The sequence below is a fragment of the Acyrthosiphon pisum genome, chromosome A1 (genome assembly GCF_005508785.2).
Source record: "Acyrthosiphon pisum isolate AL4f chromosome A1, pea_aphid_22Mar2018_4r6ur, whole genome shotgun sequence".
Taxonomy (NCBI): Eukaryota; Metazoa; Arthropoda; class Insecta; order Hemiptera; family Aphididae; genus Acyrthosiphon; species Acyrthosiphon pisum.
Window position 1 is genome coordinate 124180925 of NC_042494.1, and position 24136 is coordinate 124205060.

General features: G+C 31.0%; 2 protein-coding genes across 5 annotated transcripts in view; both read left to right on the plus strand.

Annotated features, from left to right (window-relative positions):
- LOC100169125 (alkaline phosphatase) overlaps positions 1–24044 on the plus strand; it is a 113755-nt gene extending 89711 nt beyond the window's left edge. Inside the window, exons 1-7 of one of the 2 annotated variants that reach the window (XM_001943500.5) lie at positions 9817–10028; positions 10919–10996; positions 12149–12372; positions 12856–13230; positions 13763–13964; positions 20836–21267; positions 23388–24044. In XM_001943500.5, coding sequence (XP_001943535.1) covers positions 9941–10028; positions 10919–10996; positions 12149–12372; positions 12856–13230; positions 13763–13964; positions 20836–21267; positions 23388–23662 — 1674 coding nt within the window. In that variant the 5' untranslated portion in view covers positions 9817–9940 and the 3' untranslated portion in view covers positions 23663–24044. Of the gene's footprint in view, positions 1–9816; positions 10029–10918; positions 10997–12148; positions 12373–12855; positions 13231–13762; positions 13965–20835; positions 21268–23387 lie in introns of those variants that run through there. The other variant, XM_003246930.4, reaches the window with a different exon arrangement.
- The window catches only part of LOC100160260 (alkaline phosphatase), a 132124-nt gene that overhangs the window by 30134 nt on the left and 77854 nt on the right, over positions 1–24136 (plus strand). For 2 of the 3 annotated variants that reach the window (XM_029488224.1, XM_001943501.5), the window contains exon 9: positions 1–134. The exons of the other annotated variant lie outside the window; for it this stretch is intronic. In XM_029488224.1, coding sequence (XP_029344084.1) covers positions 1–87 — 87 coding nt within the window. In that variant the 3' untranslated portion in view covers positions 88–134. Of the gene's footprint in view, positions 135–24136 lie in introns of those variants that run through there. 3 annotated transcript variants of the gene reach the window in all.

The following is a 24136-nucleotide window of genomic DNA, read 5'->3' on the forward strand; positions in this document are numbered from 1 at the left end:
GTTGTTCGATTGCAATTTGCTGGACAAACAATTCTTACTATTATCACGTTGATAAGTCTTATGAGAATTTTGCAGTACACCTCATAGATTTCAAAAAGAATATTACAATATATATATATACCATTATAACGTCATTTTACTTATAAGTCATTGCATATTTATAATATGTATTATGTATAATTGTATATCTATCATATAAAAAATGTTTGTATTATATTTACATCCCTTACATAAAAAAAAAATATGACTAAACATAATTTTATGTTAATAAGATTTTAAATATGTAATATAATAAGTTAAAGCATTTGAACATTACAATGAAACTTCCGTATTGCAGTCTCATAGGTAACGAAAAAAAAAATATAATAAAATATAATTCGATCGATAAATATAAATAAATAAATTTGGTTCTAATTTGTTTTAGTTATGAAAACTATTTCGTTGGAAATGGAAGTTCGTTATATGGCATTTTCACTGTGTCATTTATTTAAGTTACTGTTGTAGGTGAGAGTCACTAAACTAATATTCATTAAATTGTGGCTATCATAATAATATTGAAAAATTATTAAAGCTTATTTTTATATGTATTTTATATGTATTGAGTATAGATTATTAAGATTTATAATTAATTAATAATATATGAATTGTACATAATATTAATCAACTAACCAAATTTTCCATAACTTTAAGTACATTATAAATACTTTTTTGTTAAAAAACCTATGTAACATTGTAGGTGTTCGAATATGTTCAATATTCGCATAAACGTTTTAGAAATTGTATAGATCGTGGTAGTAAGACTATTTTATATTCTACAATTTAAATTTTAATGATTTATTCAGGCACGTATTACATAAAAAAAATTTTAAACACGATTGTAACAGTAAATTGTATTACTCAAAAATACGTGTAATGTAAAAGACCGAAATGGTGAAATGTTATCTCTTAGTCAAAGGATGTGTAATCAGGGACGTTTTTGTAGCATTTTCTTTACATCATATCATTTTAAAAATATTTTCTCCCAATGGCCTAAGTTGCCGCGGAATAATTAATAAAAAAAAAAAAAATATTTTGACTTGTTTTGTCTTGTTTACGGACATTTTCAGTTTCTAATTTTTTTTGTTTTTTTTCTATAAATATCAATTTAATTATATTCGTTGGGACAAAAAGCGTGAAAATTTAATACAATGCTCATAATAATATATTGTTGCAACATAAGTTAAAAAATATGAAAAATACATTGGCACACATTTTTCGTAAGCAATTTAAGTTCAAATTTTGACAAAATATATCAAATTAAAAATTAAAAAATGTATAAAAGGATTAACTTTTATAGCTAAGGATTGAAACTTTAAAACAAGGTTCCGCTTAAATAGGTTATTCTGTAATTGAAAAATCAAAAAAATATAAAAAAACAGTTTAACAATTTGAACAACAACAATTAAATATTTAAACGAAGAATGATTTTAGTTTTGTGTAATCAAATTTATCCACTTTTGTTTGCCGGAATATTTTTCATAAATATGCAAATATGTTAAGACTTATGATTTATGAATAATATGAAAAAAAACATATAGGTAATATTAAAATTATAGAGTTCATGTCTATAGTATCTACAGAACAAGATGTTACCACTTACCTTAGACGAATAGTCGAATAGACGACAACTATTGACTGAAAAAGTTAAAATTGTAAATATTTTATAACACCAAGAATAAGTCAATAGAATACCTATGGGTTACATGTTGTACAGTCGCGCAATACACTGATAGTAGATAAACTCGTTTAATTTTAGAATTTGGTGTATTCGAAATGTCGTTGTCGTCATTTTAATCAAATATCAAATATACATACAAATATTTTTTGAAAATAATAAAAAATACTATTAAATACTGACGATGCCGAATTGCCGAAAACTTTGACCAAGTGCCAAATTTGCAGACTAAATATTTAAAAAAAATCTTGAGTGGTGGGGGGTGAGACACCCCCCACGCCCCCTCAAAGGACGGCCCTGTGTGTAGTATACCTCTATCCTCGGATATCACTTAGAGGACGCTACCCATACATTTATTGTCTCCGTCTTACACACGCATGACATAGCAAATTGTCGTTCACTAGTTTCAATAGTGTGCTGTTAGTTTTGATACTATAGAGTGAATTGACTTATTATAAAACTTTTAGGTAAGAACATTATCTGTTGCCGATTTTTCGAAATTTTCATTTTCAAGTAAGATATGGGTATGTGAAATGTCAAATATTAAAAATGCTCTTATCTCGCTTGAAAATTAAAATATCGAATGAAAGCCAACGCACAGATAATGTTATTATCTAAAAAAATAATAATAGGTCACATCACTCTAATATCAAAACTAACAGCATACTATTGAAACTAGCGAACGAAAATTTGGTATGTCGTGCGTGTATAAGACGAAGACAACAAATGCATGGGTAGCATCCTCTTAAATACTCAGTCTCACAACTTCCTACGAGCATTCGGGTTTCTAATAGAATTCCGTCTGCTGTGCACGGGAAAAAAATGTTCTTCGATTACGCTTGTGATTTTCAGTAGGTACGCAAACAATAAAATTAATTTGGCTTGTGAATCATAACATTTTAGACGTTGATATTTTCGACAATGTAATTAACAATGATTATATTCCTTAAGTCGTTTATGCACAGAATTTGCGTGACGAGTTTAGATTTTAATCGAAATTCAAACGTAAAAAATAGTTTATTTCATTTTTTCAACATTATAAATAAATAGTAAATAATATAATGTTTTTTTTGTTTGATGTACCTAACCTGTGCGACTAGCTTACGTGGACTATTCGCTTAGTAAGACAATGGGTATAGGATCTGATAAATATATTTTATTTACATCACGTGTGTTCAGTTTTGTTTAAAACTTTTTTTTTACATCTCTGAGTACCTAACACATTTATTACCATTTTCTATAAGTACCTATGTACGTGAAATATAACATTATAACATCATCTGGCTCGTTCAATAAGACAGTTAAACAATTGATGTACCTTCATTGAATATGTATCTATTAGTATATAATAATATGTATTATGTCTTATCTACTACCTAGTCGAAATGTAAGTAAATTATATATCATAAAATATTTTAAGCAAAAAAAAAAATATTGTTTAAAACGAAAGGTTCGCTACAAGAATATAAATTTTGAAATTAATTGACTGAAAAAATACCATCATAATAAATGCGTTGTTCGAATTTTTTCGCCATGGATTTGCGAAGGATTTACAAGTCGTACAAGTATTAAACTGTTGCGTCCGCAGAGTACATAGTATAATAATAGTATAATAATGTAGGCATTAGCTGGGTAGGTAATACGTTTTTCGATAAAATTTGTTAACATTTGGTATTGTATTATGTTCTAAAGAACGCGTAATATTTGTAGTAATTCGATCTAAGCATCGCCAGACAATAACAATTATAATAACAATAATATCATTACAGTATTATCATAATAATTATATAGACCAAACACTGCTAAATGCTAATGCCACGCATTATTATTATTATTATAAACAGCGCGTAGGTATTATGTTTTACGGTTCGTGGGCACACCGACGAAAAAGACAAAAACATTATTATTGTTATTTTTTTATTTTCACAATATTATGCAGCAGCAGCGTATATCGGAGCATTTGAATTATCGTTGATAAACGACGACTATACGACGACTACGACGAAGAACCAGGAGCCCCCCGTGCCTAGCGTGACGAGTCATAATATATTATTATATCTGTTTGTGTCGAGTACGGTTTTCGGTAATTCGAGACTGTACATGTACATCATGAATAGCGAATAAAATAATGAATACGTATAATATTTATGATGAACCTTTGAGGGGACGGGGTGGAGGGACATTGTCACGCGATGATTTATGTAAAAACTACGGCGCCGGTGTTTTATAGGGACTTAGGGTTAAACATTTAAACGTTATTAAAAAAAAATAAAAAAAACCTATATGATTACGGATCGCGTTCTGTCGTCGGGTTAAACGTCTCGAACGATGTTTTATTTTTCGTGTAACAATAATGGTATACGCGTAAAATGTCTTCGCGACGACAACGACGATTTTTAAACGTATTATTATTATTACTATTTTAAATGTATTATTATTACTACGCACGCGTTCGTCATTTCATCACGTAGTGTTTCATAGAAATATGTTCTATTTGACCTTTATTGGCCCATTTGTAGACCCCCGGCGATTGTATTAATATAGATGTGCCAAGTTGGTAATCAAGCTAACCCGTCCTGAAATTATTACTATCGTTATGGTACCTATATTGGAAGGTATTGCAGAGAATCTTGGAAACCGCAAACATCGTCTAAGCATGCTGATTGGGAGGGGTGAAGCGACTTCACGGCCATCATCACACTCGAGTTTTCAAGATTATGAGTGGAAATCAAAACAACAAATAGTATCTTGTACACTTTATATGCGCAACATATTATTAACATTATATTACAATTATCTCGGATTTCTGAATTTATTATGTCTGATCGATGCGCGATTATTATATACAATCTTGAACATTATGGACACCAAAGTGGTTTTACAAAATCACGTCGGATTAAGAATATTTAAAGTATTTATCAAACAATGTTTTTTTTAAGCAGTTTTACTCGGGAGTCAACAACAGCGCGCGTGATAGTGATATCGATATTATATAACTATTATAATATTATATATAAAGGGACAACCTTAACAGTATCCAGAAAATTGATCGCGTAGTTGTACAAATATAATGATATGCATTGTTGGGTGTAGGATTTTAAAACAAATCGTTATACCACATTTAGTAATACAATTAACTGTACTTAAATTGATATTTATTAAAAAAATCTCAAAGAAATAGTTGTGGTAAAATAAAATATTACGTCAGATAAAGGTCAGATCAAGGTCAGATTTAACATGTCTGTTCAAAAATATCTAATTAAAAATATTACTCATTATAATTTACTAAAATATTAGTACCTAATATTTATTACACAATAACGATTGAAATAATATACTCCATAGAGATACACTACTAAGATAAATGATAATACAATAGAATAGATATTTTATAAAACTGAATTGATTTATACAAGTATTTAAAGGCTGGTAAAAAGAATCAAAATCAAATTTATTGCCTAAAATCATTAAAAGATTTGCAAGGCAGTTTGAAATGTAGTTTTTATTGGAAAACATATTTTGTTAAATAGGTTTTGGATATCTTGTAAGTATATTGATGGAATTTGTTTTGAAGTGGATAGAGAAAGAATTTCAGGATAATCAATAACATCTAAATAATATATTAATATTGGTTAGGTACTATTTGTTACCTATGTAAGAACCGAGAAAGCAAAAATGAATGCATGTCATTAAGTGAAGACAATATTAAGAAAATTAAGCAGATACATTTTTGGCACAATCGAGAACATGAAAATTTTAATGAAATAGAGAACAACAAATTATTTTGTACTGATTAGATGGTTTCGTCTTGCACAGATGTATTATTAATACAAATAAAATGGGTATATTCTACACTGGGGCAAACAAGAGAGCTGCAATGAAGTGTTTTCAAAGCTTCTGGATCAATGTATGAACGATACCTATGTTCTTTTAATAAGTCGTACGGTCAGCATAACTGTATTGTTGATAATTTCAGTATAATTGGTGAAATTTAATTTAGATTCAAAAATCGCATCGATATCTTTTAAGTTCAATACTAGACAAAAGTTTAATCTACAGATCAAGTATGTAATTAAAATTAATAGAGTTTATTTGATTAATGGGTAGCAAACAAATTTACATTTATCAATGCTTAGTATTAGGAAATTATTAGTGGACCATTTATCAAAGTTATTGATATCACAGTGACGATTAACTGCGTCCTGATTCGTTCATAATATAATGTTCATGGGATTTCCATCGCCAGTAAACAGAAACAGTTGAGAGTGTTGGATGACGTTAGATAGGGAGATTATATGTATAAATATTAGATGGGAAACTGATAACCTTACGAGGCACTAAATTGGCAGATAAAAAATGTGGATATCAGTAATTAGTTGTGATAATATGACAATTACCAAGAAAATAGTGGAACCACGATACTGTTATATTATGTATTACTAAATAATGTGTAATTGTCCACAAGTATTTAAATCTTAAATATGTTTATAAAATAGTTTACTGTGTATATTTATATGAATTCACACTCGTCATGTGACTATGTGAGTAATATGTGGTGGGGAAAAAAGTCCATGATTCCTATCATATATAGTTATTATCTCGTATATTTTGAGCGTGGTTGGTATATAATTCTGTTCACGTTTCATATCGTCGCTAAATGCCAATATTTTAACTATTACAGTCAATGCATAATGTAGAACATACTCGTTAAAAAGGCCGTGGCAAATGTGTTACGTTGGTAATAAATTTGGAATACGGGTCAGACAAGTACAGTATTTTGGTCCAGGGATGCATCGGGTTCGTCCGAATCAAAAGTGGATATTAAAGTTTAAAACTATAATCAGTTCAAAGTAATCGCGTGTTCAAATGTTCAATATGTGAACAGTGTACGCGAGACTGACAAACTTGATTTTAATAATTCAATTTATTTAAGTTAGGTACCCGACAGAGTTAAGTTTCTGATTATAGTCAATAATAATTCAAAGTTGACAGATAGATTTCGAACTCCGAGAGTAGGAATCTAAAATCAAAGTTCAAATATTATTTTTATTATTATGACTTCGGATGGCAAAATATAAGGAGACAATTCAAGATGGCTGATTTAGTTTTAAGCATAGACCTATTAAGATATTATCTTAATAGGCCTATGGTTATAAGGAAACATGTTTAAACATCAATACTTGGCATGTTGTATTACTCGTGCGATACGAAAATAATTTATTTAAGTGGAGAAGAAACATACCAGAGAACTTCAAAGTCTGTGAGCGTGTAATAATAATATTAAAACTCTGTGTGGCATTATTATAATATAATATGACATACAATTTTTGAGTGGTTTGTACTACGGTACCTATATTCAGTGTACACGTAGAATTAAAAGGAAAATGTAGTAGTATTATAATATCAATATTTGTGATACATTAAAACTTTACTTAGTGGTTATTATAGTTCTTTACGACAAACGAGGGCGGCTTTTGGGTGGAATCAATTTCGTTATTAAGTTGTAATTAAAAAAAAAAGCCGTAGATACCTACTAAATATTAATATAACCATACTCCAGACATTGTATGGATTTCAAAATATTTAGTTTATTTTAAAGCTATTAATAGACAATTGACATCGCCGACTGTTCAATTAAATTTTTATCTTTCTTTAAAGAGCTTGAAAATTAAGTAAAAGGTTCCAAATAAGTTGTTATTACTACAATTCAAAGAAAAAGTTTAGCATAGAGCCACATTAATTTTGTACAAGTGTTTGAAGTTGAAATCGATGGAACACGATGTATAATAGATGAACTTCAATCATCTACGAAGAAGGCAATACGTGAAACTTACGTTGCTTACTAACATCAATACGTTTTAAAGTTGAAAACTTGTTATTTAATTATATTAAATTCCATTAATTTATTTACACAGGCTACGAGATTTAATGAATTTGTGGGGTAGTTAATGGACTATTTATTTATTTACACAGGTTACGGATATTATATTATAATAAATGTGTGCGACATCATGCCATTTTTTTGTGTGGCATAGGCTATGCATTTTGGGCGATGATGATATGTGCTATTGTGTAGTAGGTAACAGAAAGCGCAGTTATTAAGTTATCACAATATTGAGGTGACTTCTAAGTGTGGTGGTACGTGGGGGGGGGGGGGGCGGAGTACCTCTAGTCCAGGAGTGGCAAATTATTTTGACGCTAAAAAATTACGGTTTTTTTTTATTAAAAAAAAATGTTAATTTAAAAAGGGGGTTGCCACTTGTCACAGTAAAAAGTTTGAGAAACGCTGGTCCAGTGGTCCACAATAACAAGGCAATTAAATCAACTACACATTCCAGACTTATCACCTAGCCAGCATCCGATTCTACATGCCTATACAAAACTTAAAGAATATTGATATACCTACAAATAATAATAGAAAAAATAAGCATATAGGTACAGACTAAATATCAAAAGTCAAAAATATTAACTTACAAACTTAATAACTTATAACTACTTTATTTTATCTTTATTTTATTTATTTATTTACGTTACCTCGTCGAAAGAAAACAATTCAAAATTTCATATATCCTGTGTGTCCGACTTATGATATAATCACAATACAATATTAATAGAATAAAAAGCATTCGGTAGTGTTCGAAAGAATACCTATTTAGACGAATTCTTTGAAGTGTTGTATTTTGAGCATACTATAACATTCATATACTCGACAGACATCCTAAAATTACATCCACTACTGACAAATATTATATGCGTGTTCATTACAAATTAATATTGGGGTATTCTGTACCTTCATCAATTAATAACGACAAGTCATTACAAATAAACACTGAAGTGTTGGGTAAAAAAATCGATAAATTAAAATAAAAAACATAAATCATCAGTAATAACATAGTATAATATAATGATATAATAATATTACCAATCACATACAATATCAGGCGTGTAACTGTAGAAGTAAACCATTTTAACATTTTAACATTGCAATAATAACGAGCATCGAATCACGATCAACCGAGACGACTCTGAAGACACCCAGATCGACGAGTACGTGGTTGCTACAATCAAGGTAAGTGACACCACATTTATAAGTAAGTACTAAAGTTAAAACGTAATTCCATGTCCCATCATAAATATAATAATACCTTGTAGTGGAATAAAATCACTCATACACATACATACATATTATAAATTATCTTACAAATATTAAGCGTATGAATCTCAAACAAATACATCCCTAAATTAAACAGACTCTACCTATAGTTCCCCCATCTATATTTTTATTCTAACATCTTAATCTACTACAAAATTGGCATCCAACTTGGAACACCACTCTTACTTTCTCTCTCTTGATCTTATTTTCACTACAGTGAATCGTGATGATATTTATTATTAAAAATAAAAATAATATATACATTTAATAAAAATATTTTAATTTTTACGTGTGCTCAACATTTTTTTGCGTGCCACCAAGGGCACTCGTGCCATGGATTTGACATCCCTGCTCTTGTCATTGAGCTCTGGATATATTTATATACCCCTTCCCCCAAAAAATTGCTAAATAATTCACTGACCACAAATAATATGTGTGCCTATAATCTATATGTTATAATCATCAATATAACACGTCAAACTTGAGATAACAAACCGAACGTAGGTATACATATTACATACGTCCTATAACTGAAAGATCATAAGTCCGAGTGAATACACTCAAGTTCAAGTGCACGTACACATAATTAGCACTAAGACGCGAAATCAATATTAAGATTAAACAAACAATGTAGTAAGTTTCAATCTCGTGGGCTGTCTATGAAAAAAATAACGACATGCATTTACTCGTATGATACTTGCCTATGTGTTTGCATTGCAAACTGCAGGAGTTCACGGAAAACAAATAAGAGCGTCCTCTTAAAAGACATTAAAAAGATAGATATACGGTTATATAATTACACAGGCCTTATGTAATGGCGTTTGACAATAAATTGGTAAAGTCGATCAGCATGTGTACCGAATTTAACGGGAATATTATTTGTTGAAGATAACAATAACATGTCGTGGTACGATCCACTTGTGCCCGGCACAATATTTTTATTTCACAACGTTTCGCAAGTGCGTTGGATATGGAGTTCTGATAAGTTCTAACCGAGATTTGATTTCGAGTATAAAATACTGGGCCGCACTCTGGTCATACGCATAACCGTGTTTCTGTGTCAAACGTGTGCCATGCGACCATACGGAGTTCCATGCGCCTTTGCGCTGTCGATCGCGACGGCGTTGCTTTTGGGAGCTACCACTGACGGTTTCGAAATAAGTACGTATTATGTCTGATGGTTAATAGGTATTACTACAAAAATAAAACACGCGATCATGGTTGTAATGTGCTCACATATTATTATTATTATTATTATTATTATCGTCAAAAGTGGGCTTCGAGTTACAGAAAATAATTAACTTGAGTTAAATTGTTAAGCGAACAAAAAATCGTTAAGAGTTAAACTTAATATAAAATAAACACAAAATACGTAATTTAACTCCCCAAGTTTAAAGTGTCAATATGAAAAAAAATATCAAAGATAGTAAAAAGTTAGGTACCTTTTCTTTCCAATTGTCGTGTTCTCGTTAATGTTATCGTAATACGAATAATGAGTTACAATTAATCATAATTAATTAATAATATAGCATCTAGAAATGGCAAAAAATCTATGCACCCTTTAGATATTATTGAATTTATATTTTAACTTTCATGAACACTGGTTTAATAGTTTCAGGGGAGTTGACAATAATAAATTACATCGAACTAGGGGATAGTAGGGCTATGTTACGCTCTGCCAAACAATTTAATATTCAATGTGTACATTAAACAGTTGGTAATAAATGTATAAAACCATGAAAACAAAAATGTCAACAAAAATTTGTATGCTGACTTGATGGATTATTTTTGATCAATTGAAAAAAAATTAAGTTATTTTAATAGTAAATTAAACTACTTGAATTCATATTTAATCAGAAAAAATAACTAACTAGTTAAATAAAATGTTTTTAAAAAATTAACATTTTGACTAGATAATTAAAGACATCCCACCTTGGAATTTATTAAAACCAAAATTGTAATAAAACCACTCAACTTTTTACCGGCTTTTAAATGGAATTTGTTGTGCATACGCTTCGCATGGTATTATAATCAGTGTTTGTCGATTGCAGGGCACACCGACAACAATGCTGAACATATCGCTGCCAGAAGACGGGCGAGCAACGAAAACATAAGTCCCGACGAAAACAGTAAGTAAAATAACAGAACAGATTAAGGGCTATTGCAAATGCCTTTCATCGATTTTAAGGTTTAGACGCATGTATCATGCATCATAGGACGTGAAAAGGGTAGATAAACTCAAACTCGAGTCGAATTATACGCTGTTTATAAATGATTTTATAACTCTAATGTACCTACAGCCATGTAGTTATATTATGTGATGATCAGTGGGAAGGAATAAGGTCTTTGAAGGAAAGGGGGGGGCTTAAACTCTTAAAAATATAATTCTCAAGGACCCCGAAAAAACTACGGTCCACGTGTGGAATATTATTATTTTATAACAAGCATTGAAACGATAATAATAATATGTTATTATTTATAAATTGGATTCTATTGTGATATATATGTTGGACCAGCAAATAGTTTTTGTATTTGTAGTTTGTCTCAACCAGTCTAAGAAATAATAATTTTTTATTCAATTATTAAATGTATTCTTCAATTAAATTTTAAGTAGTTAGATGAATAGATATTTTATTTTTGCTGTTATAGAAATATTTCACTGCTTGATTGTTATTAACTGTCAATTATTGTATATATGTTGTATGTATTATTGCTTGATATAACTAATATTTATGAATTTATGATAGAGGAAACTAATAATTTTAAAATATCAAAGGGGGTGGTTATGCCAATTTATTCAATTTATTAAATCCTATTAATATGTAAGTTTAGGTTAACAATGTATGCTCCTATATACTTATCATATTTTGACTAAATCGTAAAAAGCAAAATGTTCCCATCTCTTTTTGTGATTATTTCCAATGCAAAAAGGTTTAACTTTGAATTTATACTGAAATTAGATTTAGTATGGACTTAAGATATTATATGTTTTTTTTAAAACATATTATTTTGAATTCTAACGCCGTTTGCTATTATCACTTGAAAATGTTCAAAGACTCGTTTCTTGGTATAATAATATAATAAATCTTGACATTCGAATACAAAGGTTGCAGGTCACGACAATTAGTATGCGCACTAATCGATATTTTTCTACTCGAATGCGTTTGTCTCGCAAATCATTCGTGTAATTTGATAAGTCTATTGTATGGTATGCAATATCCAGCACTATTTTGTTGTATTTATAATATTAATTATTTTACTATAATATATTATATTATTAGACAAGCAGTTTTGGTACGATGCCGGAAACAATCTTCTGCGGAAGAAATTGAATTCAGAAAGGCAGTACGGCGTGGCCAAGAACGTGATTTTTTTCATCGGCGATGGCATGTCAATAGCCACTTTGGCCTCAGCCAGAATTTACATGGGGCAGAAGCAAAATAATACAGGGAGTGAAAAGGAAATGTTGTCATTTGAGAAGTTCCCGTTTACTGGTCTGTCGAAAGTGAGTTGACGCTCTAAAATAATAATAATTGTTGTTAGGCGTTAAGTCATACCCTTGTTTAATTATTTTTATAATAGAAACAGACATTTTTAGGTGGAAGACTTTTCGGTTCGAACTGTGTGTAATTTTTTTGCCATTTGGTCGTATCTCGTCAGGTACGAAACTAATGACGAGGGAAAATGTATAAGATTTCAACGTAAACAATATTACAACAAAATACTGACAAATTTTAAATGTATCCATTATGCTTTTGCTCCCAAAATAAATGTAAACATTCCGTTTTGATTTTCAGACATATACCTACAGTTGCGTTTAAATTTGAATTCATACTACTCATATTTTGATCGATGAACTTTAATTTCGATTATTAACAACCGAAACCATATTAACGGTAGTCTAGATGGTACTTCCGAATAATCTTGGAGAATTTTCAATTAACATTATTGTTACCTAATTAATTTTTTCCCCATTTGTCTGATGCAGACCTACTGCGTAGATAGCCAGGTGGCCGACTCGGCTTGCTCGGCCACGGCGTATCTGACGGGCGTAAAGGGCAACATCGAGACCATAGGCGTGTCCGGTGCCGTGTCCAACAGGGACTGCTTGGCCAGCAACGAACCTGCGAACCAAGCGGTGTCCAGCATGCGGTGGGCTCAACGGGCCGGCAAGAGGACGGGCGTGGTGTCCAACATGAGGGTGACTCACGCCACGCCGGCCGGCGCTTACGCCAATGTGGCGCAACGTAACTGGGAATGCGACGATGACGTGTTTATTGACGAATTAGCCGACAAATCGTGCACGACACAACCGGACATCGCCCGTCAGCTGATCGAGAGAGAAACGGGCCAAAACCTGAACGTGAGTGCCTCTTTTTCTCAGCGGTTCCCAGATCGGCTAGGTTACGAGTCTGAGCGCGTCTGAGTTTACTACACGTTTTTCCATAATATGAATAGACTTGCTATAATATATTCCCTCGAAATGTTTAAAAAACTAATCAAATTGTTATACTGAATACTCCGTCAAGTGAAGAATTTCGAAACGATTTTGAAACGTGTACCTATCATCGAACACTCGACAATCGTGAAAAATATATTATTAAACACTTTTGCGTGATTCGTACAATTCAAAGATTATAAGAAGATATTATTCACGAGTGCTTAATGGTATTAATGAACATTAATCTTTCATTTTCATTGATATACATTTTATACAATCGTACTCGATGTGTAAACAATGTACACGATTTAATCCTATGTAGATTTCACTTGAAAACATCGTGTAGGTAGGTACCTACATATTAAGTGTTATTTAGTTATACAATGCACCAGGTATTACCTATTAATAATTGTAGAAACGAGTAAACCAATGTATTATGTCGTGTTTTTTGCAGGTTGTAATGGGAGGTGGAAGGGCAAAATTTTTTCCCAATACTGAAAAAGATCAACAAAACTTTAATGGACAAAGACGTGACGGCAGAGATTTGATTAAGGAATGGTTAAATATAAATCGTACTTCTGGGGCAAGTAGTGCTTATGTTACCGACCGATCCCAATTGAAGTCTGTGAATACCAGCGAAACGGATTATCTTCTCGGTAAATATTATATATAGTTATATTGTCACTTAAGTTTGTTTAATATGTCTTAATATAAGACGCGCTCATATAATCAAATGTATAACATTAAAGAAGGTGCGATAATAATATGTAATAAGTGTAATACATAATAATGATAATTTCTGAATACATTAATTAGAATAATGCGTTTCACTAAATTATAAATTATAATAATATAATACAACCAATATAATATAATTTAATATTATCGTGGTGTGAACAAAAAAATGGTTTCATTTAAAAAGATTAGGACGATTAATGATTTATTGAGCGAGGTAACAATTATTGCGTTTATACAACTTTCACGGTAGTTTTAGGAGTAACCCAAAACGAAATGAAGAACAACTTTTAAGTGTATGAATACATTTTTTAAAACACTTTTTCTCGTTTTTATTAAATTGTTCTTTATTGTTGCGTATACCTGTATTACTTTGGCTTCAATGGACTTAGAAATGATATTTTTTTTAACCAAAATAAATTTGAGAACATTATACTTAAAGTTAGCGTGTGGTTTCTTTAACATCTTAGTTTCAGTGTTTTAAATATAAATACATCTTTAAGCAATTTAAAATGTTGTATATTTAAGCTGTTTGAAAAAAGTTATTAAACGAATTCTCATTCAAACATTTACAAAAATTTCTGAAGTTCATTTTGTGGAAAAAATACATTTTTCGACTATTGAGACGGCCAGCATACGGGGTAAATGTGTAAACATGTTTTTAAGTTCAACGTCGTTACACTGAACGTTAAGGAACGAATATCATTTACTTTAATGTGGTTTCCAAAACACACAAAATTCCGATGTGTCATGACGTTAATGTAATCAAGGTTATAAAATCTAATAAATATACTATACAATATACATACAATTATAATTTAATTCTACGTGGAATTCAAATTTAATTTGAATTTTACAGAACGTAATAAAAAATATATAATGATAAAAATAGTTACAATTTACTTTCAATATTTTATAAAAGTGGTATTTAAATAAAAATCGAAAGGTTTGGTTTTTCGATTTGTTGCCTCGGATGAATCTATACAATATTATAAAAATTTTAAATGGTCGATAAATATATATGAATGCGTATAGAACATGGATATAATACTATATACTAATTAAAAACAATATAGGTTCAAGTTTGCCTGTTATATCAATTGGTTTATAATATTAATAAAAAGTTTTACGTTTAATTACAGATCCTGAATATTATTACTTAATAATCATAATACCAAACATTGAACTTCCATGCTTAATTTTAACAATAAGCAGTACCTACATTTTTATTATTATTGTTTCTGTGTAAATATTAATAAATATTTTTTTAGTTATGAAAAATGGTTATGCCGTTGAACTTTTTTGACGATGATTTAACGTAAACAAATATTTAAGTTAATTAAATTAATGATGATTATGTTATTATTATAATAATATGATATCATCGTATTAATGCAATGTACAAAATAATAATATTATAATAATATTTAAACATTAGTGAATACTAAGCAAAAAAAAAAAAATGCATATCTTTGAAACTTTATTAGGTATATAATATTTTTTAAATTAAATTTTATAATCTATATAATATAAAACGACAATAATTATTATTATGTTTTGGACATCACGATAAATAACTAAATAAAATGCTCATAGTAGTGGATCTAAAAATAAAAACAGGGGTAAGCTAGACACTTGATATGCATCTATGTGCGTCGTATAAACAGGCAGGGCTTAGATGAGGTGGCATGGATCTCAAGCTCCATAAAATATTTAAATACCTGATGAACAGAAGTATTTTCTCTTCGCTATAAAAGAATACGAATATTTAAACTTTAAATCGAAAAAATTGATTTTATTCTTACTTTTTTGTTATACTAATAGAGTAATACGTAATACGTAGGATAGGTGTCTAAATAAAAACAAAAAAAATACTTTATAGTAAAACCTAAAATGTGGATAATCTAACAGTGATTATATATATTTTGCTGCCGATTTAAACATTAATTTGTATGGTTTTCACACATTACTTTAATAGCACCATTTATTTAAACATCGTAGGTAATCTATACGGGTGTCTATATTATAGTATTATAGTATAATATATTATACCTCTAAATATGAAATTCCAAGCACATACATAATAAAGTCAATCAGTGTCTAATACACTATTTTAGTTTGTAATGTATAAAGAATATGGTTATTTAAAACAGTACTATTTAAATTTTACAACATAATTCCAATACATATTTTCATCTTGATTTAAAAATTAATGACAATTTTAGTATTGTAAATAACAATTTTGACATTTTTTTAACACAGAATATAATTTTGCTATCAAAACTTAAAAAAAAAAATCGAAATCGTGTCCAGAAATAGCATTATGTATCATAGTTGCTAAGCTTGCTACTTACGAAGAATATGGACCTCAGGGACCTCCACTTACCTAAATCCGGGCATGCAAATAAATATAAATTAAGTTCTGGTAGTTTTAAAATGTGATCAACTATAAACGTATAATGTATTGTTAGGAAGTACTGTTAGTGACTATTTGTATAATATGTATTCCACCATTTTGTAAATTACCTTATAACAATGAGAGATCCATTGAAATAGTATCTAATTGGGGTAAGAGTATTATCCCCCATAGCTACACCCTTGCACCCTCCCCCATATCTAGATGAATACAGTTCATAAATATTAGAAAATCAAAAGTTTGGATTAGTTTTTAAATAGGTATTGTAATATTATAATCCAAGGGGATTACCCGATTACGTTACGTTTTATAAACATAATATTTTAAGTATGTTTTTGGAATGATTTATTAGTATTGTTTGTGATTTAGTACAGACAGTTACTATACAATGTAATAATATAAAGATATGATTAACAAGAAGAATATGAAAACAATTTACTACTGTGTGTGTCAAACTCGTGACTTTTAATGGTCGATCAGTACGTATAAAATATGTACAATATAATATTATTGTTATACAAAATTCCGTGTTTTATAAGTTATTATATTTTTTGTTTTACGATTTTCGACTTCGTTATAAAGCGTTATAGGGTGTAATTTACGACTTGTTAATACGTGTCTCCGTTTACTTATCCAAAATTTAAAACTCGCATAACGATATAGTAGCTGAATATGAGAAATAACAATATTATTCGACTTTTTAAACACGACGTACGTATAATGCATAGTATTTTTGTGAAATATAAAAACGAGATTTTAATTTTGAGTGGTGTGGCAAATGTTTTGGTTTTACCACGATGTATCTATTTGTTAAGCCACTAAAAAGCGGTCAAATTCACGACACACCCGTTTTTCATCAATTCGATATTGGATTTACTTACGTATTACAATTTAAAACATGTCATAACTAGAGATGTTTTGATTTTTCGTTTACTAGGGCAGGTGAGTTAGTTAATGTGCCCTAGGCTTAGTCTGGGCTCTGGTTGGATTTCGTGTTTGCGTGAATGCATTCAATGTGAGCACGCGTGTTTACGGCGTGGTTGTGATAAAATGTCATAATTGTATGGTGTAATTTTATGTTGAAATTTGTGGAGGTCGGGGGGCTAAATGGAGCGAATGGGGTTTGAGTCTGATTATTTTCACGTGTCGTCTACTCGCTTTCTAGAAATGTCGCCGTTTTGCGTTATTTCGGCATCGCGCGCATTTCATCTGCAACCTCTACTAGGATTTTGGAAAAGGCTAAGTAGGTATTGGTTGTAAAAATATTTACTTATGGACTGCATACCTTTTTTGTTGTTGTCAAAGATGTTAATTGATGCAATGATATAATAATCAATTTTAATTATTCAATAAAAATCATTTAATTTTACAAATAACTTACACAAATCATAAAAAATGTATCTTCGTAACATAATGAGAACAAATTGTATTGCTTAGGTAATTGACTAGCTACTTGATTTATTTGATTCGATATAATTTTGACGCTGGTAGATGGAACCTCTCTATTTTTGGCAAAAGATATTGCATATTAATATGTGTATATATATTTTTTTCTCATACATTTTATTTTTAATGCAGGCCGTATAACATTTGTAAATGAGCCAAGTAGTGGGTACAATTGGTCTAGTGGCTTTATAATAATTGTCATTAACAACAGGTGTACACACTTCCGGTCGTCGCCGATTCGGCCACCACTCTAACCGGACGTGCCTACTCGTTTGGACGAATCAACCCTCAAGTACGTGCGCACACATATTACACTCGTGCATTTATATATATATGTTCATGTAATATACGTATTACACGTAGAGGACCGACGACGAAGCGGTTTATTACACGTAAAACTACTATATAGGTACACGGGGGTGATATGATGGCTTTTATACAGACCTGCTAGGGACGTGTTTATTATTTTACCGTTTCGGGCGACCGTTGCTCGCCACCGCCGCCGCCACTCCGGACATGCATAATAATAATAATAACGACTGAAATATAATAATAATATTATCATGACGTTTATTATTTTTGTTTGTTTACGGTCGATTTGATGTGACGGAATTAAAATAGGTATAATATATTATAATAACGGTGTATTATTAACAATAGCGGACGCGGGTCTCCAATAACCGCGGCCGTCGAGCCGGAGTGGGTCGTAAAATCGTGTAGGTGCAGTAGACGGGGCGTGGGGTACCACCAACACTATAATAATAATAATAATATATAAAGTAGTGGCTTTCGAGAGTAAGTGTGTACGACGAGGACAAAAAACGTATAACAATAATTATTATTGTATTGTGCGATGATAATATTTAACGTCGTTCGCGAATAAGCTCGGGTTAACTGGGTTCGGGTGGTTCCGGCGGCGTCGACTTTCGTTGGTCGCATAATAATATGTATTATAGTAGGTACGAGGAGGTAGCAAGGAGGGAGGTCATAGTACCTACTACCGTGGCGGTGGTCCAAATCGGAAACGAGAGTTCCGCCGACGCATCTTTGGTGCATAGACTTTAGAATTTTTTGTTATTTACGGTCACAGGTCAGTGCGGGGGAAAGATTCGTTTGTTTGACCTAATGAATTCGATTTTAAACCAACGATCACGTGTATTCACGTCAGACGTCAATGCGAACTTGTAAAATTAATGTGTATAGCGTGTATAATAGAAATATATATAATTTAAATATACTTATATAATTTTATTTTCTCAGAAATTTTGATGACACTATATGTTAATTCGATCTTTAAAAGTCATGAGCTTATTTATTTTATAATTGCCTTGTGTCACGATACGCTGCACACAAAGCAAAATAATAAAAACAATTATCCGTGATGCGTAACAAGCATCGATAAAATAAAATGCAAATGTTTTTGCAAGGAGCACGATTTAATTTATTTTATTCATAATATTTATTTATTTTTAGAAATGTCTATTAAAAAGAAAATAATCAATAATTATTAATCTAGAGAGAAAAAACAATTATAATGTTATTGTTGTAAAACGTTTTATTTTTTGAATTTCACAGTTGATTTATTTTAATTATTATTCTTGAGAAAACGAGGAATTTACCTATTCAGTATTGTTTTTTTTTTTTAAAATTACATTTATATAAGTTTGTGCTTGATTTAAGCTAGTATAGAATACCAATAATGAAAACCGGGGGAAATCGTTTTTCTGTATTATAGATGTCAACTGTACCTGGTCATTGAGTAGAGGATATATTAAATTTGAATTCGATGATAAACCATTGGATACGAAAAATAATTCCGAGTGAAAATGGTCGGTCAGCAAATATTTCTAAGGATATTCTGTTATAAATTATTTTGCTTTTAGTAATTTATATGTCTTTTAGAAATACGGTAGTTGTACTCATAGGCGCAATTTTAGCTTTTGACTTTGGGGGAGGGGATGAATATATTAAAGGCAAGCTGACCATTGCAATATAGCGTTTTAAAATTGTATGTGCTAGGTTTTTTTTTGGGGGGGGAGGCCTAGCCACCAAGCCGCCCAATTTGCGCCTATAAATTTGTACTAGATTTTGCCAAAAACTAATAACATAACGTTATACAAAGTGATTTACCAATCTTGGTTAACCATCCATTTTTCTTATTTATTCAAATATTGATTTTTAATATTTTTAAATATACCTATTTTAGGACCATATTTTGAAATATTTAGATTTCTTAAATTAAGAGTGTCCAACTTCTATTTATCAAACGAAAATCACTTTTTTCTCTATTAATTGTTAGGTAAACACAAAATTTTTTTTGAAAATGTTGATGTAGGTATTATGAGTCAAAATTAAATGAGTAGTTTATGAGGAGTTATTAAAATATATTTACTAAGAATAATAGTGTAATGAATCTAATATCTGGTACACATTAATATTTTAAACTCAGACTGCATTTACAAATTATAAAATGTTAATAGATTTATATTAATAAATAACTACAAATTTCATAAACCATTATAGCCCAACATTTTCTAAACCTTTCATCACTACTGCCTAGTTTTAATTTCAATTTAGATACATCAATAATTTTTACAAAAAAGTCATCTGATTGACAATTTAGCGAACATATACCGTTTGTTTCATATGAAGAATATAAGTTCGTAAAAAATAATAAAAATAATAGTATTTTATAATATGGTCCAGTAAAAATTATAAATACTTAAAAATTACAGAAATCATAATTTCAATAAATGCATTATTACAGGAAAACATAGGGGTGAGCTTGCATGGTAATGCTCGCCTGTAATCATCTTGTATATTAATGTTATAAATTATAATAGTCTCAATAAAATTAATTTAGACTTGTTTTTAATTTTTTAAATATGATAATACCTATTATTCTATACATAAATTTCACGTGTACGCAGGTCTGTTTGCATCCAGTCACATGTCCTACAACTTATTAGCCAATAAGTCCCAGGAACCCACGTTGGTAGAAATGACGGAGGCAGCCATCGAGGTGCTGTCCAAAGGTGACGCCGGTTACTATCTGTTCGTCGAGGGCGGACTTATCGACTGGGCGCACCACAGTAACATGGCGCAGCTGGCTCTCGATGAGGCTGTAATGTTGTCGAAGGCAGTGGGACGGGCTGCCGAGTTGACGTCCCGGGAAGACACTCTGATCGTAGTTACGTCCGACCACTCGCATACCATGACCATAAACGGTTACCCGCACCGCGGTAGCGACATTCTGGGACACCCAATGATCGCCCTTCCCGATCAAATGCCATACTCGACGCTCAGCTACGCCAACGGTCCGTCTTACAAAGCACGGTACAATTTGAGCAACGACAAAACGGGTACGTATTGTCGAGGAAAAAGGGTAGAGATTTGGGTACTTAACTTTTTTTTTGGCTTATCCTTCCCTAGCGTTACTGCGTTAGATAACCACCACTAGCAGTGGCGCAACTTGATAATACGATACCAATGTGAACTTTTCCTGACTGGGACCCTTATTCGTTGTATCACTAATAGAAATATTATACTACAACAATCTACCTGATTGTTTTTACTATAAATTGTTCTTATCGCTAGCAATTATTCATGTTAGGTACCTATATTTTTCGTAAAAATATTTGTATAGGTAACTAGGTTAAATAAAAAAAAAAATATTTAGAAAAATATAACTTTTCACGGTGTTGTCACAAAGTAGTTAACTATAAGCAATAATTACTATTTGCTATTTTATTCATATCAAATTAAGCTGTATTTCATTTTTCAAACAATTTTTAACAGTTTTAATTAAAATACCAAAGTGAAAACATGTACCTAATAAACATGTATAACTATCCCGATTCCCAACATTATCAATAAATAAATAGGTTTTTGTAATATGCCACCACTCATCAGGCAAATATAATCATAACTGAGTATGTACAATAGTATTACAAGTTAGGCTGCTATAGGGTGTATTTGGATACACACTACATAGTCACAGCAACTTTGGTATAACATTTGATCCGTAGATAATGAAGAATTTATTTTTACTGTTATTAATAAAGATGGATATGACTCGAAGTTCTACACTTTTACAGTTTGAAGTGATAAATTGGTTTTTCAGCAACTAACAATGAGTAATAATTGTTTATAGGTACATTCAAAATAATATGTAATCCAGGTATTCACGGGAGGGGGGCTACAGAGTCCATAACCGCCATTTAAAGCTATTACACTATAAAATATTATTAGAATTTTTTTCAATATACAGGGAGACCTCTCCTAACAGACATTTTTAAATAGCGAAAGTTGTTTTATGAAAAAACTACAAACTTTCTACAATTTAGACCCACTGAATAACGGACAAAATTGTTGTGACCAAAAATGTCCGGTATTTAGAGGTGTCATTGTGCCTACTACCCTTTACTGCCCGTATTAAAATAAAAGCCCATATTGTTTGTATTATACAGCTTTGTACTGCACTAACGATGTTGAAGAGTATTCAAAGCCAATATTAGTTGCATATATTATTATTAAGTATAGGTTCTCACACAAACAAATTATTATTATTATAACCCACACTATAGTACATAAAACAATATTATTGCTCCTGCTACTACTGCAACACAAGTGTCTGTAATATAATAATAATTCGTTTGTACTTAATAATAATTATTATCACCGGAGGCTTTTGTTTCCTATCGTACAATAATAATTGTCACGGTTAGGCCAATCCTTTGTCTCTCATATCCTACCTGTAGTCATTGTGCTGTGGCATTTTGTCCTAGATCCACTGTTTTTCTACGAATAACGTCTCGTTAAGCCAGCATGCACGTGCACAATATATAGACACGTACTTACATGTGTATTATACATTTGTTGTTCCGGCCACCGCCTTACCGAGTCATAATATATTATTATTGTTTACCAAATAATACGAACAATATATATTTGAATGTTTTTTTTTTACCCGTTACATTTCCGGTTGATGTAAGTTTATCAATTCTAATCGTATTTCGTACGTGCGTAATCCCCATGGTGTTTTGGCACCGTCGGAATTAGGTGCCCGCTACAAACGCATTTGCGCAGAGGTCCCGAAATTAGCATTTCGATTTTCGTAAGAGGTGATTTCAAGAGGACAACATTGTTTAAGCAGGGATCCTTATTCGAAAGCTTTGAAATCCGTAATGCGTCATAGGAATAGTACGCGTGCCGATAATATTCTAATATGTAAACGTGAAATATTTTCAAATTGACTTTTTGGTGACCTAAAAGTCATGATCCCATGATTTATTGTGTAAAGTAAAATTTACTCAGTGTAATTAGGCAAAATAGCCAGTCAAATTCCTGTTCTGCACGAGAAAATTATATTATATTTTAGGACAACCATGTGATAACGAATTTCCATATAGTTGTTTGAACTTATTAATTGCAGTATAAAGAAAAATACTTTGAATTTGTTTTTAAAATTGTTTCCGCGCAGATGATCCCCAATACGAGTTCCCGTCGATGGTAAACTTAACGTGGGAGACGCACGGCGGTGACGACGTGGCGGTATTCGCTTCAGGCCCATGGGCCCACCTGTTCGTTGGCAACTACGAACAGAACTACATACCACACGCGATAAGCTACGCAGCCCAAATGGGGCCTGGGGCTGAACTCGAACGGAAACACGTGGCTGATTCGTCTAGCGTGAAGATTTTGGTCAGTTCGTCGCTGGCTGTATTCACGGCACTCGTCGCGCTTCTACTCCGGTAACCGCGATCACCAGTATAAATAAATTATGGTATAATACTGATGATCAGTGGACTTGCGACTTGACACGCCCTGCTGCAATGGCTTATTCAATTTATTTATACATATTTTTTTTTTTTGTGGGGGGAAGCGGGGTTATTATGCAAATATGATATTATAGGGTACTGTACCATAATTTGTTTTTCTATGGAGCACGGATATTATTTCTTAGTTGTTAAATTAAACTTAGATGTAAATTAAATATAAAATGTATAATATTATATATTATATTATCGGAACATAAAATATCATATTATTGTAATATTATGAACACCGATAATATGTTATTATTGAGTTCATTTGGTTTTATAGTAGATACTAAATATATAATATATTTCTGACATAATAAATATCTATATTATATGCGGTAAAACCTATATTAAAAAATTCTAGATACGTAACATGACTGTTATATCCGTTGTGTCAGAGTGAGACACT